The following is a 16,658-nucleotide window of genomic DNA, read 5'->3' on the forward strand; positions in this document are numbered from 1 at the left end:
CATGCAGCTCTATTAATTACAGAAGCAATGTATTTAGATTTTAAGCTGAGAGACAATTTAATCACAGATGAAAGTAAATATTTTAAACGTTACAGGACAGGCCAGCACTTGCCTTTCACTTTTTAGAGAATAAATAAAATCACCCTGTACATGTTGGAATCAGTCCTTCTTTTACTTCTCCTTAAGCCAAAATAATAACAATAAAAAAACAAACAAACTGGAAAATTTTGATTAAAAAGATTAGTCGCAAGCAAAATATGCAGAGATGCAAGATAAGGTAGGCCTACTTCCGCTAAGAATTAAAATATGTATGCCACAACTAAAGAGGTTAACAGAAAGAACTACTTTTTTTGAGCTCAGTAATACAGTAATAGCCAGATGACAAAGCATTCCTGAAGCTTGGTGTGCACAGCACCCCATAATATAAATGTGGCTGGTTTCAGTTCTCACGCAACACTCGCTCAAAATCACATTTAAACAACCAGCCCCACTTTATTTAGTGTTCTTTGAGGTCTGGCGGCACGGCATGTCATAGAGAGAGTGGTCTGAGGTAAAGCAAGGAAATTAAGGCACTGACAGTTGAGCTGGTGGTAAAAGAGAGAGACAGTCGACCATCGTATTGAAGTTGTGCTGTTAAAGGCACGAGGCAGAGCGAGCGGAAAGGGGAAGAGGTCAGGAGGAGGATCTTAGCGAAGGTCGCTTTCGTCTTCTTGTATGGTTTTCTTGATACGAAGCAGCATGGTGGTGAGCCACTGATCCAGCCGTGAGATTGTGTCGTACTCCTTCACCTGAAGGATGGAGAGAAATGACAGTGAAATTGATGAAGATAAAGTTGGTGTCGTTCGGCTTAAAGGACAAGTTCGGTATTTTACACTTAAAGCCCTGTTTACAGATCGTATCTGATGAAATACAACGGTTAAGATTAAAATTTGGACACATGCTTCTGTCCCGAGAATTTTAGGTTTATTTCGCTGTTTATGCACATCTTGGTGTTTCCATCCATCATTTTTTTTTAACGCAATACCCTAAAAACTGCATAAAAATAGGTGGGTGGAATCATGGCTACTGATAAAGGCTTTCGGCGTGTCACATGGGTAGTTTTACCTGTTTTTAGTGAAACTGAGTTGTCAAGTTTTACTTGTTTTTAGTGAAACTGAGTTGTCAAAGGATGGTGTAATATTTAAATAATCAGTAGATATGTGTGAAACCAAATGGAAAGAGCAGTTAATAGCTCATCTTACAGCGTCAGTATATGAATCCACATTCTGTTCCTCAAAGGCCTCTAAAAGTTTCTGTTAAAAAAACAGAAAAGAACATTTTAAGCACATAATTCATGCATTATCCCACTGTCAGGACCACAGTGTGCTAATGTCACCAAACACACTTTTCAGGCAGAATGATTGTGGTTTATTCACAATACTTTCACATCACCAGAAAGTTTCGTTTAAACATACTGGTTTAAAACAGTTGCGATTACAATTTGTATAGTTTGAACTCTCAGCAGATTTGGTTAAATATCATTGCAATCTAGAAACCCACCTTTAGCAGGAAGAATACAAAAATGGCTTGTATAAATACTGAGCTGAGAGCCAACCTTACCTTCAACAATTTGCATTCACGTGAATCTGAAAAGGCCGGAAACATTTCCTCATATTTCTGGAGGGCAAGCTACAAGGGGGGCATCAAAGACAAGGAATATGAAAGGAAGCTGCAAAAGACACCGCTGTTTTCCATTGCTTGTTTGAAGGAATGCGTAATTGTAGGGTGTTTCATACCTTAGCATTCAGCATGTCCACACAAAAGTGGCAGAGAGCTGCCTTAAAGAAATAGTCCTTTGCGCTGTATTTCAACAGAGTGCTGTCCATTGCATGCGTTCCCACCTGGAAACCCACCAGCACAAATAAAGAAATAGCTTAACTTTTTTCCTCCAAATCTACATTTGCAAAAAGATGCAACTTCTTGTTTCAAGCTGATGTACAAATAGTGAGTTTGAGGTTAAACTGACTGCATTCTTGAGATCTTTTAATTAGATAATGAAACCCACACATGAGATCCGATCAGGCTTCACTTGAGAAAATGAGAAAAAGTGATATTAGGACTGTGGTATAAATGTGATGTTTTTGTGACTGGTGAAACATGTGTATCATCACTCTTCAAGGGATATGTCTCCCTAAAGTGAAAATTAAGTCATCATTTACTCACCTGGGTGTCGTTCTAATGCAGTATCACGTTCTTTCTTTTTCAGACCACAAAAAGCGAAATTTTGAAAAAAATATATTTGGTCCATATAATGGCAGTGAATAGCGACCAACATCAACATGCAGAAGAATCATCAGAATGATTGATATATGCTCAGAAATAATATAAAATAAGAAAAATGCTAAACATTTCTTCAAGTCACCCACATGCAAACATATCTAACATACAGTAGTAGTTCTTGGTAGACTTTTGCATTCCACTGAGCTGTTTTTCCATTGTTTTCGCTGTAAACACTCTAGACAGACGTGTTTGTGGGTTATACAACTCTCGTCTAACAGACCCTTTTTGTGCCGACGTCAATATTACGTCACATCGTTAGCTGGAGGCAAAACAAAGGGAAAACTGGAGGCGGCCAATACAAATAAGCTAGTTTGTCAGCTATTAATATTTATAGTCGGCTACATAAGAAGCCTAAAATGTCATCTTGCTATGTTGTTGGGTGCCAGAATCGACGGAGTACATGCTCCAGCCTCCAATTGGAAATTATCGCATTTTGCCTGATAAAAAACCAGACGACAGCTGTGGTTAAACACAATAAAACGAGCAGACTGGACAGAAACGATCATCAAAAATGCTCGTGTTTGCAGCGCACACTTCATATCAATCAACTATTGTCTTTTGTTGGATGGATTATGGTTTGGTTACGTGTCTAAAGATTTCCCATGCATGCCCACCTAGAGATACCATCAGAAATTGGGGAACAAGTTAAGTGATTTCTCACGTAATGCTAATTTGTTTAGCGCATAAGTTAGCTAACTTTGTTAGTCGTACAACTTGCAGTTAGGTAACTTGCTAGCTAACGACTAGAGACTAAACAAAGGAAACTGTTTGTGTCATCTCATTTTCTACAGTTGCCATAAGTGCAGTGGAGGTAATCCTGTCAGATTGAACGTGTACTGGTCGGCCAATCTGGCTCTGTCCATTAAAGTTCACTTTTCCAAATAACAATCACAGATCTGGACATTGACTGACCTTACATATTCAGATAAAATTGGATTTTCTCCAGTCATTGTTAAAAACAAGCTAACAAAACTTGCTAACTAGCGTTAGTGATGTGGCCAGGGGAATCGTTCTGCCTCCACCTAAGCTCCGCCCACAAAAAAACGTCACAATGTTTACTAACTGAAAAGGGGTCTATAACCTTGCCTTTTTCCCATTCGACAGTCCGCGTCTCGTTTGTTTCTATACAATTACGCATTCTATGTGTAATTGTATAGAATAGTTTAGATAATATAGAATATTTTAATAATGAATTTTATTTTTAATGCGCCTTTCTCAGACTCAAAGCGCAACAGCATGTACAGAACAAAATCAAAAAATCAAAATATAATAATAATATTGTGTATATATATACATAAAATACACAATAAAAATATAAATTAAAAGCTTGACTAAAAAGATGTGTCTTAAGTTTCTTAAAACAATCCACAGAAGCAGCATCCCTAATAGATGATGCAGGTAGTGTGTTCCATAACTTAGGCGCGTTATAGGAAAAGGCCCTTCCCCCAATGGTTTTTAATTTACAACGAGGCTGACACAGAGAGAGAGAGCCAGCAAAGCGGAGAGTGCAAGTGGGAATGAATGGAGTAACCAAATCACAGATTTAATCTGGAGCCAACCCTGATTTATAGGTTAAAATCCGAATTTTTAAATCAATACATGGCTGAACTGGAAGCCAATGCAGTTGCTGGAGCACGGGAGTAATGTGATGGCTTGAGGATGTACAAGTCTAAACAAGTATGGCAGAGTTTTGTATACATTGCAACCCCTTAATAGAATTTGCTGGTAAACCCGCAATAATTAAGCCTTGACGTGATGAAGGCATGGATAAGCCTCTCTGCATCAGGCCTAGAAAGAAAGGGTCTAATACGAGCAATGTTCCTCAGATGGAAAAAAGCAACCTTTGTTATGTTTTTAAAATGAGAATTAATAGTTAGCTGAGCATAAATAAATAAATAAAAAATCACGCCCAAATTACGCACCTGGCCAGAAGGGGACAATTGAGTGTTGTCTACTGAAAGTTTAAAATCATTACATTTACTGACATTAGATGGAGTGCCAACTAATAAGATTTCAGTTTTGGAGCAATTTAGTTTTAGAAAGTTGAGTTTCATCCACCCTTTGATTTCCAAAATGCATTCAGAAAGTTCTGAAGAGGAAGAATAGAGATCAGGCTGAGAGCTGATATAAATCTGGGTGTCGTCCGCATAACAGTGATAGCGGAAAAGGCGGAGAAGATGTAGCGATCGCAGTTTTTCCCAAACACCAGTAGCACAGAATGACCAAGCTGTAAAAGTTCCATGGCAGAGTATTTTAGCATAGACAGAGCTCGAAATTAACTTTTTTACTTGGTAGCACTGGCTCCTTCAAAAAGTTAGGAGCACCGGCAAAAATTCAGGAGCACCCACAGAATTTGACATTTAGCTCTGCCAGTAGAGCGGAACGACCGGCAGCATCCTGATGATTAAAAGCCTTAATAATCGAACCTGATGAACCTGATTTGTTTGCCACACACTTGTCGTCCCTGCATTTTTTGTGCTTGGCACTCTCTCCGTGTTTAACCCAAGCGGCAACCTCCCTGTCTCTCTCTTGAAACCAACACGGAAGTGAATTAAACGGCAATTCATCAACTGGCCACTTGAGGCTGGCTGCAAAAGTGAGTCAAATCTGCATTTCCCCTAGCCTGGCTAACAGGGCCGGCTCTAGGTTATTTGGTGCCCAAGGCGAGACCCTAACCCTATTTACACAAAGAGATAATCTCAAACTCAAACACTTTCCAATGTCATTGAGTCAATGTCAAAAAGTTGTTGGTCATCCTTGTCTTTATCTCCTCCGGGTAGGCTGTGAGCTTGATGATATAGTCTACATACCTCTGCTTTGGGCCCGTTCTTCTTCCTCCTCCCTTCGTTTTCGGAAAGCCGATCCCGATGGCTTGGGTGTTCTTTTCATCATAAAAGATTATATATATGATCATTTATAGCCTACAACCGGTGGGGGGGGGGGGACTTTTACCCCATCATTTAAAGCGCTAAAACCAGCTGTCAGATGTTTTCGCGCCACTCCCGGTTGCTGAGCAACGCGCGTGAGTTTGACAGCTGCCTGTCAGAGTGACTCAGTCATTTTTTAGGATTGTATAATCTAGTAAAAGAAATGGACAAATACAAGCAGTGTGTGGACAGTGCAAAGTAGAAGTGTACAGCGTGTGCGCAGCTTTCATAATACGATACATACATTTAATTAACTTTTTTTTTGTTGCAATTTTGCACCCCGTCCAGCAGATGGCGCCCCAGGCGGCCGCCTGTGTCGCCTGTCGGCAAAGCCGGCCCTGCTGGCTAACGTCAGACCTCTTTCTCATTGAGACGTGGTCTGGGAACCACATGTTCATTTTTCTCGTATTTGAGGCGTGGTTTACGAATGCCCAGAGCCGTTTATTGGACGCTACGAATGTCTATCAAATGCGCCTGTACGTAGCTCATAGCCAATCGTTTCAAATATACCAGATGACGTATGTAGAGCGACAGAAATTCGACGAGGAAGACGACGAAATAAACTTGCGTTCTAAACTACTTAGAACACTATCTAAGGCTGCATCGAAAGGTAACTTCGCGTCTGATGCCATGTTGGATCCATAGATATAAACAAACTGCTTCGGTGTGTCGCATAGACGTCGTCATCATCTTGCTGCTCCCTCCCCGTTCTGTGATTGGTCCCCTCGCTGAGGCGAAAATCTAGTCCATGGAATCCAGGCTGCCTAGCAGCGTGAATAAAATCGCGCTGCGCACAAGGCAGCATGGGGAAACCCAGGCTACATTTCCCCCATGTTGAAATGCCCAACTTTACAGCAGAAAAAAACATGTTTACAGCCTGGAGCAAAAACTGGCTTTTGTCTATACAGCTAATTTTGCCCTTCATGACAACTGTGAGGGGGGTGATTTTTTTTTTTATAACTCATCCGTTTAAATTATATTAAGCCTTAAAGTTCTGCATAATTAAGGGTGTCCACTTTTGACAGGAGGATTCCCGCTGCTGTGGTCATTAGTCATCATTAGCCGTTTGTCTGCTGTCTGTTAGCCGTCACGTTACCTCAGCTCATTGTCTGACTGTAAAAATAAATAAATTCGGGAGTGACGCGCTGCCAAGATGGCGACGGTCAGCCACGCCCACTTTAGGCTTCAAAAACGGTCTTCAGAAACCTACGGGTGACGTCAACGACACTACGTCCATATTTTTTTACAGTCTATGGTTTAACCAAGCTCTCGCGCTTAATGTATTGATTCAGTTGCGAACGCTGTGTTACCTGCAAAACTCTGTCCCACAGGTTTTACAGTGAACACAATGCATTGAACCATCAGCATAGCGGAGCCACTCAAAATCTTTTAGCCACTCTCTCCAAAAGCTGTACGATTTCATTTCAGCTGGTGGATCCACATTAACCACATCATCTTCAGGATTATTTGTGACTTTAGGTGACGGCTTGCAAAAGAAATCTGTCAGCGTGTCATCTTCTCTCTTATTCAGCCTTTTAAATTTCACGCCGTAGTCAGCTCCCTGTCACGTGACAACGGAGAGCAGTGAAAGGGAGTGGGAGTGATTGACAGCTAATATTAACCAATCTAAAATCTGCTTTAAAAGTTAAGAACGTAAGGATGAAGTTTGATTGGTTATGTAACGTTGGATAGAATGATGGTCCGGACACTGCGTATCAGCGCACATAAGGTACACACTGTACAGTAATTTGTGAACGTTTTGTAGAGAAATGAAAACAGGTCTCACCACAACCATTAGCACTTGCACAAATGCTCCCAAATATATTTTTAGGTCGCACAGATTAAATTTCAGGAGCATATGCGACCAAAATGGTCGCAATTTCGAGCCTTGATAGTGCAGTCTGGGTAGTCGAAATAAATCTTGCCGTAAAGTCCAAATAATGCCCGTATAAAAACAAGTAAAATCCAGCAAGGACGCATTTTAGCAGCAGGTAAATTCCAGAAGACAGATGCAGGCGATCAAAAGGCAGCAGAGTCAACACACAAGTAACATCCGATACAAAACCAGGGGCCGGTTTCATAAAGATAGACTTTGACTATGGCTTATAGTAGATAGTCAGACTTCAGATAGACATCTAAATCAGACCGTTGCACAAAGCACTTAAGACTGACTATCTTATGTAGGACTACACTGCAATGCATTCTGGGTAAAATAAGACTTTTCAAAACAAAAAACATGCCGGATCGAGCAAGCGCATTCAACCGCTCAGTGCAGTTTACCCCCAGCGGAAAATATGTGTTTGTTGGAGGAGTATAACAGTTACAAGGACATTTCACTTGGGAAAATTAGCAGAGAATGTAGTAGGAAATGTTTAATTTGGAAAAAGATTGCTATGAAAGTTAACAGCGTTAATCCGACCGTTGAGCGGAGCGTTAAAGACGTACAGAAAAGATACAAAAACATGGTACAAGATGCCAAAAAAGAAATATTTAAGAGGAAATATTCCCTTCTCATAGCTCTCTCCATAACGTCGTCAGCAAACCACAAATTATGAGCCATTTTCCCTTTTCTTTTGGCTGTTTGTAATGTAACTGATTGTTACTGCTGGTTGCCAAGGTAACAGAGTCTTAGACCTAAGTTAGCCTGGGGGTAAGGTGTCAAATTTTTTTTGGTCTAAATTAAGTCAGTCTTTATTTTTGTGAAACAGTCTAACTTGCATTAGACTAGTCTATGAGCAAATTTAAGACTTGTCTAACACTAGGGTTACGGTTAGCTTTGTGAAACCGGCCCCGGTCAACAACACCTTATAATAAAATAAAAAAACACCTTAAAATAAAGAATTTAACACGCTGATGGAGAAGCGCTAGCTTCCTCTTTCGAGCCAGTAAGTGACCACGACTTGCGTGCTTTTTCAATCGGAAACTGCGGCACTAACAGAGTCTCATGAACACATGCCGTGCACAGAAGACCAACGGCCAAGGTCAGGCTTTTCGTTAAATAATATATGCCTGATGAAGGTCATGAGACCGAAACGTTGCCAATAAAGAATTTGATACTTTTTTGCAAGTACGGATAGTGTGCGGGAGTTCTTTGTTTTTTTATGTTAAATAATACTTGAAATTTCGGTTTGTTTTTCACCAAACCCTATCGTTACACGTCCAAAACACTTGAAATATACAGCACGAGTCACACGAGATAATCCTGTGATATTTTTGCATCTTTTTTTAAAGCTTGATAAAGCATAATCGCCAGGGCCGGCGCTAGCCATTTGGGTGCCCTAAGCATTAAAATTATAAATACCAAATACCACCACAATTACTAAAAACACAGATTTGGAACTGAACAATGTAAACACAGAAAGTTAAAAGTGCAAAGGTCAGGCACAATATAATAATTCTGTCCATAATTTGACAACTCTGTGAATATGAAAATATACAAACACTGAGATTGTGGGGGGTTTTTTTCTTCTAATTGCAGTTTCAAAGTAAAAAAAAAAAAAAAGAAAAGATTTTAGCCATGCAGGGCTAAAGCCCCGGATCTTTTGCACTACTATAGCGACGCCCCTGGACATGCATACGCATAGGCGTAATTTGCGGGTAGGACATGTCCCCACCACTTTTGAAACATCTCGCGGCACGAATGTACCAATACAAACAAACAAAACATCTCCAGTTAACCAGCAGAGCATTCATTTCATTCGTTTTTTAAATAAGAGTCGATCTAGCGCTGAAATGTGTTGTTTTTTTAAATCAACTGATCAAAGTGCTCGTTGCCGAGCGATCAGTGGCGCGGATACTATGTTTGTTTCTGGCTCGCGCACAGCCTTCACTCAGACGCGCGTTTCAATCCGTTGTGGAGAGACTCTCTATTCGCTCCGGTACAATTAGAAAACAAAAAGTGTCCCTGCCTGATATACAACCACTAAAAAACATAATCGGTTTTGATGAAAAAAAAAAAAAAAAAAAAAACGATATGAGTGCGGATTAGAACTCAGAACCTCTGACACGCTTGGCAAAAATTCTACCACTGGACCACTTAAATACACACATAATTTTCGTCGGATCAACATATAATAGGCCTCATTGAACGACCACTTAAACCCAATATTAACATGCTTTAGACATATTTTATTTGTTATTTATACTAGTACCCTATTGTGATGATTTTTCACGACCCAGATTTTTTGGTGCCCCCCCAAGCACTTGGTGCCCTACGCGCAGTGCGTGATGTGCGTGTGCGGAGCGCCGGCCCTGATAATCGCTATTCACTGCCATTATACTCACGAGCGTGAGCGGGACATTTTTTTTTAAATTCTCCTTTTGTGGTTAAAAAAAGAAAGAAAGAAAGAAAGAAGGGCATTCGGACAAAACCAGGGTGGCCAAATGATGACTTGCTTTTCCTTTTAGGATGAATTATCCCTTTAACAGCTACCTTCATTTACGTATCTCAGATCAATGTTAGCAACACAAATTTGTACAAGGAAATATTTATGGCTAGACTCTGATGACCCTTATATGGGATCTCCAATGAGATCAAGTGCACTGAAACCAAGGCTGTGATATGTTTGGTATACCTGTTCATAGATCTCAATGGCTTTAGGGTACTGCTCCAGTTGAGCGGCGTAGGTGGCAACTTTGAGTAAGCACTTGTTGGCTGAACTTTGGCATCAGAAACAAAGTGAACAGATTAGAAACTATTTCACAGTCCTAGAGTATGACTCTGTTACAATTACGGGAAAAATCCCCCAAAAAGGCCATGAACTAATGAATAATAGTGTCATAAATTGCCTACAAGGCCATATATCTCGAATAGTACTGTAACTGTGTGAAGGGGGCAAAGGTCTGCTTCAGCAAACATGCTTGCTATTCATTACATCTTTTAATAAGTAATCTAAACTATTTCCTGGAGAACATCTGAATTTATAGATAACCCATTTTGTACTGGTCTTCTCAACATCGTCACTGAAGACCTATAAGTATTGAGCAACAGCAGGGAAAAAAATAGCTTCAAAACTGCCGTACCTTGTGGACTCCTCGCCTTTATAATAGTCTGCTGCCTGTTCGTAGTGAGCTATGGCCTGAGAAAAGGTTATAAAGTACAACAACCACTGAATAAGGTGAATACATTTTCTTTTCAGATTTTGTATAAACTTGATGGTTTACAATAGAAAATTATCTAATATTGTGACAAAAAAAAGTCTGACCTTGTCAATATCCACCAGTTCAGTCTCATAAATTTCAGCGATGGTGATGTGGTGTTTCGCTGCGATTGTAAATCGACCCTACAAGATGAGAAACACAAAACAATCACTAGTGATGCGGGTTCATTCCTCCCAGGCAAGAGGAAACACGCAAATGTCTTTAAATGTCTTTCACGAGTTCAGCTGGTCAGTTTCAGACGAAAAACTACACCATTACATTGGGGGAAAACTATTTCCTCCATTGAAAGCCATTCGAAAATATCAGATTATACTGCTAAAAAAAAAATTCTGCAAGCAAAATATCTAATTTCAAATCTAATCTAATTTCAAAATATCAAAACTTAATAAGCAGTTTTACAAATATCTTAAAAAACGAATTCATAAATATCAAGTTTTTGGGGAGTCGCATCTCATGGCATTTGACAACCTTAAGGTTCCCATACATAATAAAAAAAAACAGTAACTGGTTTTTGGAGATTATTTCCATCTGCTCATGATATTCTCAAGTTAAAAGTTTGAGACTGTGGTTTCATCAGGAATTACAGGTCATATTGTCATTTTTTTTTTTATTGTGATTAAAAACTTGACATTTAGGCCTATTTTCACAGACAGGGCTTGGATTAAGCCAGGATTAGGCCTTGGTTTAATTAGGATATTTAAGTATCTTTTATAAACGTGGCTTAGAAAAAAACATGACTGGTGTGCCTCTTGAGATAAAACAATGGCACTGACATTTTAAGATTTGCCAGTGCAAATTGATTTCAGTTAAAACAGCACAAACATGCATTTTAGTCTGAGACTAGGCTTAAATCTTGTCTGTGAAAGCGGGAATAAGAACTCAGGTCTCTGCACACTAAAACACATGCATTGGGTTACAGTGCCCTCCAGTGGTGTATTAAGTAACTTGCAATATGTTTTATAAACAAATGCTTTGGATATGTTGAATAATTTCCAAAACAAGTTTTCACTGCAAAAAGACTAGTTGAAAAGAGTCAAAATGATTCTGTGCCACTAAAGCAGCTCTATTTGTTTTTAAAACACTGTCTACAGCCTCCACAGATGTAAGAAAGACTCTTACCATGTCTGTATAGATCTCAATGGCCCTGTTCAGGCAGTTTATGGCCTCTGTGGAGAGAATGACAGACATCTGACTGAACCATAATCATTTCCAATGAACTGCAGATTGCTAGATAACTATTAACTCAAAAGTAATAAGAACCCATTTTTTTGGTATTGTTGGTGCACAAAAAAACAAAACAATGGGTCTCATTCACTAATAAATGTGTTAATTATTCATATTTGTACACACAGGAGAACTTGTTATACTAATTCACAATGCATATGAATAATTTTTTACCTCATTTTAACATTAATGTATTTGTTGTATTCTAAATGAGCAACCGCATGCGTTAGGCAAGTCATTTGATTAAAACGCCCATATAAGGGCTTTCCGCGCAAACTCACCTTTTGTCACTCATAACAAACATGACACTCTCTAAAGATGCACTTAAAAGGTTTTTGAAAGAAGTCTCATGTTACAAAGGCTGGATTTATTTGATCAAAAACTCTAAATTATTATATATTATTACAGTTTTCAAAAGCTATTACCTCTAGTCTTTAGTGTCACATGATCCTTCAGAAATCATTCTAATATGCTGATTTGCTGACTTATTGGTGCTCTATTAATAGTGGTTCTTATTATTATCAACGTTGAAAACTTTTATTGCTGCTTAATATTTTTGTGCAGACTGATTCATTTTTTTCTGGATTTATTGATGAATAGAAAGTTCACTAGAACAGCATTTATTTGAAATAGAAATCTATTGTAACTTTCCAAACGTCTTTTGTGTCACTTAAGGTTTACTGTCACTTTTGATCAATTTAATGTGTCCTTGCTGAATAAAAGTATTTCTTTCTGAATGGGAGTGTATCACAAATTCCACAAAAATATTAAGAAGCAAAAACATTTGAAAATGTATTAAAATACAAACCAGTTGTTTTAACTTGCAATAATATTTCATATTTTTGTTTAAAATTCTGAATACATTTTAGTGCAAAAGTTATTGATGAATCATGATATATTCGTGAAAATCTTTGTACACTGATTTCACACACAACTTTATGTGTGTGCACAGTTAGGGAATGAGACCCAAAGCATACTTGTTAATAGTAGTTGAGAAATGTAAACGTGACATTTAAATAAATACCTTGAGGGTCGGATTTTTTGAAGGCATTTCCGGCATCAATGAAGTTGGTGGCTGCGTCATGTTTACTCTGCATCTGCAGGTGTAGGAGGGCCGCCTGCGAGAAAGCATTTCCTGCAGCTAACAAACACATTTACACAACAAAATGCAAACATTAAATAAACATAAATAGACTGTATGCTTTAACATAAACTTCTTCCTCATTTTTGTCCCATTCACACATGTAAATGAAGAGGACAAAATGACAAAAGTCAAAAGTAGATATGTTAATATGTTATTTATACTGAAGCTAAATGTAATGTCTTTACCACTCCAGTTCTTGGCCATCTTGAACATATTTGCAGCTCTTCCATACAAGTCACAAGCATCCTCCATCTTTGAAGAGCCCCTGGTGAAATATAATGAATATTAGAATGATGATTTCAAACAAATCATAACAAGTCATAAATTATAACAAAGCATAAACTACAGAGCTCCACACATGGCATGCAGACATATTTATAGAGTACATACTATATGTATATAATCTGCTAAATATTTGTCTCAAGCACACCTGATGCAAATCAAGGGCTTCATTAGTTGCACCAGGTTTGCTTGAGCTAGAACACATGAAATATCTGAACTGGCTAGGTTTGTTGAGTGTCACATTTGACTCCATGTTAGAAATTAGGGATGCACCGAAAATTATAATATTATTATTTTCGTTTTTTGTTCGTAAGAGAAAAAAGGCCTAAAATTTTAGCCGAAAATATGCCGCGCTGCCCCGGCCCTCTGTGTTCAGCAATCAGGAATTACCTATGGACGCAGCATGTTTTGTAACTTTGCAAGCGGCTCCGCTTCTGAAGATGCACAACTTCAAAGCAACTGCTCAGGCCCTGTCACAAAGAGCACACTTCATGTGCACTTTCGGTCTTGTGGACTTACAATCGCTGCTGCATGCCCGTTAAGTCCATGAGACCATAGGGTGTCCCATTTGTCATTTTAGGTTTCAGAAGGGTGCTCGCAAGTGCCCACTTTGCAGCCGATATTCCGATTATTTTCGGTTTTGGTTTTGGTTTTGGGACAAATGTATCCAGAAGTTTCGGTTTCGGTTTCAGCCCAGAATTTTCATTTCGGTGCATTCCTATTAGAAATAGTCAAAAGAATGGTCCAAAAAGTTAAGAGAAGATATCATCACCCTTTACAAACAAGGAACAGAATACAAAAAGATAGCGAAGGTACTAAATGTTTCTAGAGACACCGTTGGAAGCATAGTTCGCAAGTTCAAAGTTAAACAAACAGTGGTTACACTACCTGGACAGGGCAGAAAAAGGAAGCGATCAACGGCTGCAACCAAATTTCTGAGAAGGCAGGTTCAGAAAAACCCTCGAAAGACAAAAGACCTGAAGCAAGACTTGGTGGCAACAGGCACTGAGGTGTCAGCTGCACAGTAAGGCGCGTTAAACGCATACCGGACTTCAAGACGTACATCACTACTGACCCAAAAGCACAAGAAAAGTCGGCTCCAATTTGCTCAAAATCATATTAATAAGCCACATAAGTTTAGGGATTCTGTTCTGTGGAGCGATAAAACAAAACTGGAACTTTTCGGCCCTGTGGATCAGCGGTATGTCTGGAGGAAGAAGAATGAAGCATATGCTGAAAAGGACAGTCTGCCTACAGTGAAGCATGGTGGGGCTCGGTGATGCTCTGTGGCTGCTTTATATCCTCTGGCTCTGGAAACCTGCAGCGTGTGGGAGGCAAGATGGATTCATTTTTGTATATCAGGAAATCCTAGGAGAAAACGTCATGCCGTCAGTGAGGAAGCTGAAGCTTGAGCGTCATCGGACCTTCCAACAGGACAATGATCCCAATCATACCTTAAATTCCACCCAGGCTTGGTTGCAGAAGAAGTCCTGGAAGATTCTACAGTGGCCATCACAGTCACCTGACTTGACTAAGTCCTGACTAATCTCATGAATATTACTGAACTGGAGGCCATTGCTCAAGAGGAACAGGTTCAGATTCCTCAGAAACGCTGCCAGAAGCTGGTGTCTGGTTATACATCTCGTTTGCAGCAGGTCATAACAGCAGAAAGGTGTTCTACTATGTACTAAAGATGCTTGCCATGAAGAGGTTGAATAATTTTGAGACTGCAGAAGTCATTAAAAGTTGAATTTTCAGTTGAATTTAGGGAAACCACTTGAAACATTTGTTGTGTTGAGCGATTTCAATTACTTTTGTTTGATTTGTTCAATGCAAACAGCTGAACGTCTGTACATTTTGCCAATAAACCTGATTTGCAATGGGGGTTGAATAAGATCGATTACAACTCTGTGTGTGTGTGTGTGTGTGTGTGTGTGTGTGTGTGTGTGTGTGTGTGTGTGTGTGTGTGTGTGTGTGTGTGTGTGTGTGTGTGTGTGTGTGTGTGTGTGTGTGTGTGTGTGTGTGTGTGTGTGAGAAGAGTTCAGATGCAAAAGCCTCTAAGTGCCATCTGAAATTTTCTTCTAGAATGATCATTTTTATCAAGCTCATACAATTAAGTTCAGTAATTTCACTTAAATGACAATTAATAGGTTATTTTCATTGCCATTTAAGTGAAATTACTGAACTTAATAATGTGAGCTTGAAGAACGGTGAAGAACGAATAGTTAATTTGTGGCCACGATATACATACGAAAGAGCTTGAATAATATATGTAATATAATATTTGTCATGAGGGACACATTATTAAGCAATTCTTTTTGTTACCATAAAATGAATGTTGATTAGTAAATATATTTTGTTGATAGGAATGTGGATATTTTTTTTTAAATGGAATGAACCTTATGAACCTTTAAACAAAATATATATATTTAAAATAATTTTAAAAAGTAATATATTTGAGGCTTTTATTGCACATATAGTATGATATAGTGAGAATATGGAGCTCATACCCGTGGAATTGTGCAATTGCAATGTTGATTGAGATGTAGGCTAGGCTATGCTATAAATAAACGTTATTAATATAAGCCTCCTGTATCATTTTTAACATTATTTTTCTAATATATATATATATATATATATATATATATATATATATACACAAAACACATATAATGTATGTGTGTGTGTGTGTGTAGGTAGTCAAGTAAGCCGAAGTTGTTTCGGTTCAGTAAATGTTGTCAGGAAGGACACACGTATTACGTTTTTTTTATTTACCATAAAATGAATGTTAATTACATTTTTAGCTATGAGGGTTTTGATGGTTCTCGGAGTTCATGTGATCAGATACGCTGAGTGATGTTGTAACTGGCTGAAGAGGGTGTCAGCTGACTTGATTTCTCGTCGCCTGACTAGACTATTTTATCATTTAGCGCCAGATCACAAGACTAGACCTCAAACTTTGCGATATAGAGCCACAAGATTTTATGTTTGGAATTTTTTTTTCTTCTTCTTTTCATTCTAATAATTACTTATATAAAGTTAGTGTTTGACAGCTAACTTGCTAGCATGCTAACTGTCTGTTTGCCCTGGTTTGCCTATCAGCAGTGTGTTAAAAGTTAGAAAACATACCCAAACAGAGAGCCGAAGAACGACTGCGAGGATTTCACTTTCTTTTCGGCTTCTGCTATGAGAGCCATGGCCTCTTTTTCTTTACCGGAGTTATCCATGAGTGTTGTTTACAGATCAACTTTAGCGGCAGACTATGGAATCCAGCCACATCAACACATCCCTCCGGAAACTTCCAATATGCCCGTCTACTGTTTCTTTTCAAAATAAAAGTTAAGTTGGGCTCTATATATATATATATATATTTTTTTTTTTTTTTTTTTTTTTTTTTAGTACCCTAATATAATATTTATTTATTTATTCATTTCCAATACATTTTGAGTACAATTTTATTCAAAGGTCAAAAATGAGCACAAATATTTTTAATATGGTTTTCTAAAAAAATAAAATTAAATAAAATTCTGCGCTCTTTGGCACTTAATGAAAGATTCTTATAAACGAACCACTACAATACGTTTAAAATTATAAACATAACA

At 38.5% G+C, this 16,658-nt stretch overlaps 1 protein-coding gene across 2 annotated transcripts; it reads right to left on the bottom strand.

Annotated features, from left to right (window-relative positions):
• Positions 1-32: 32 nt before the first annotated feature.
• napab (N-ethylmaleimide-sensitive factor attachment protein, alpha b) lies at positions 33-16,363 on the bottom strand. 2 transcript variants are annotated; one of them, XM_082181456.1, is made up of 11 exons: positions 16,186-16,361; positions 12,960-13,039; positions 12,655-12,771; positions 11,526-11,572; positions 10,451-10,528; positions 10,269-10,324; positions 9,821-9,905; positions 1,776-1,880; positions 1,600-1,668; positions 1,242-1,292; positions 33-788 (listed from the first exon to the last, which is right to left on the bottom strand). In XM_082181456.1, the coding sequence occupies exons 1-11, from the start codon at positions 16,281-16,283 to the stop codon at positions 687-689; spliced, it is 888 nt and encodes a 295-aa protein (XP_082037582.1). In that variant the 5' UTR covers positions 16,284-16,361; the 3' UTR covers positions 33-686. The 2 variants fall into 2 exon arrangements, 1 of the variants encoding a protein (XP_082037582.1); XR_014209108.1 differs by lacking the exon at positions 33-788 and adding an exon at positions 973-1,104 and having other exon boundaries at positions 1,139-1,292; positions 16,186-16,363.
• Positions 16,364-16,658: the final 295 nt, after the last annotated feature.

The sequence above is a fragment of the Leuciscus leuciscus genome (assembly GCF_965113295.1).
Source record: "Leuciscus leuciscus genome assembly, chromosome: 10".
Lineage (NCBI taxonomy): Eukaryota > Metazoa > Chordata > Actinopteri > Cypriniformes > Leuciscidae > Leuciscus > Leuciscus leuciscus.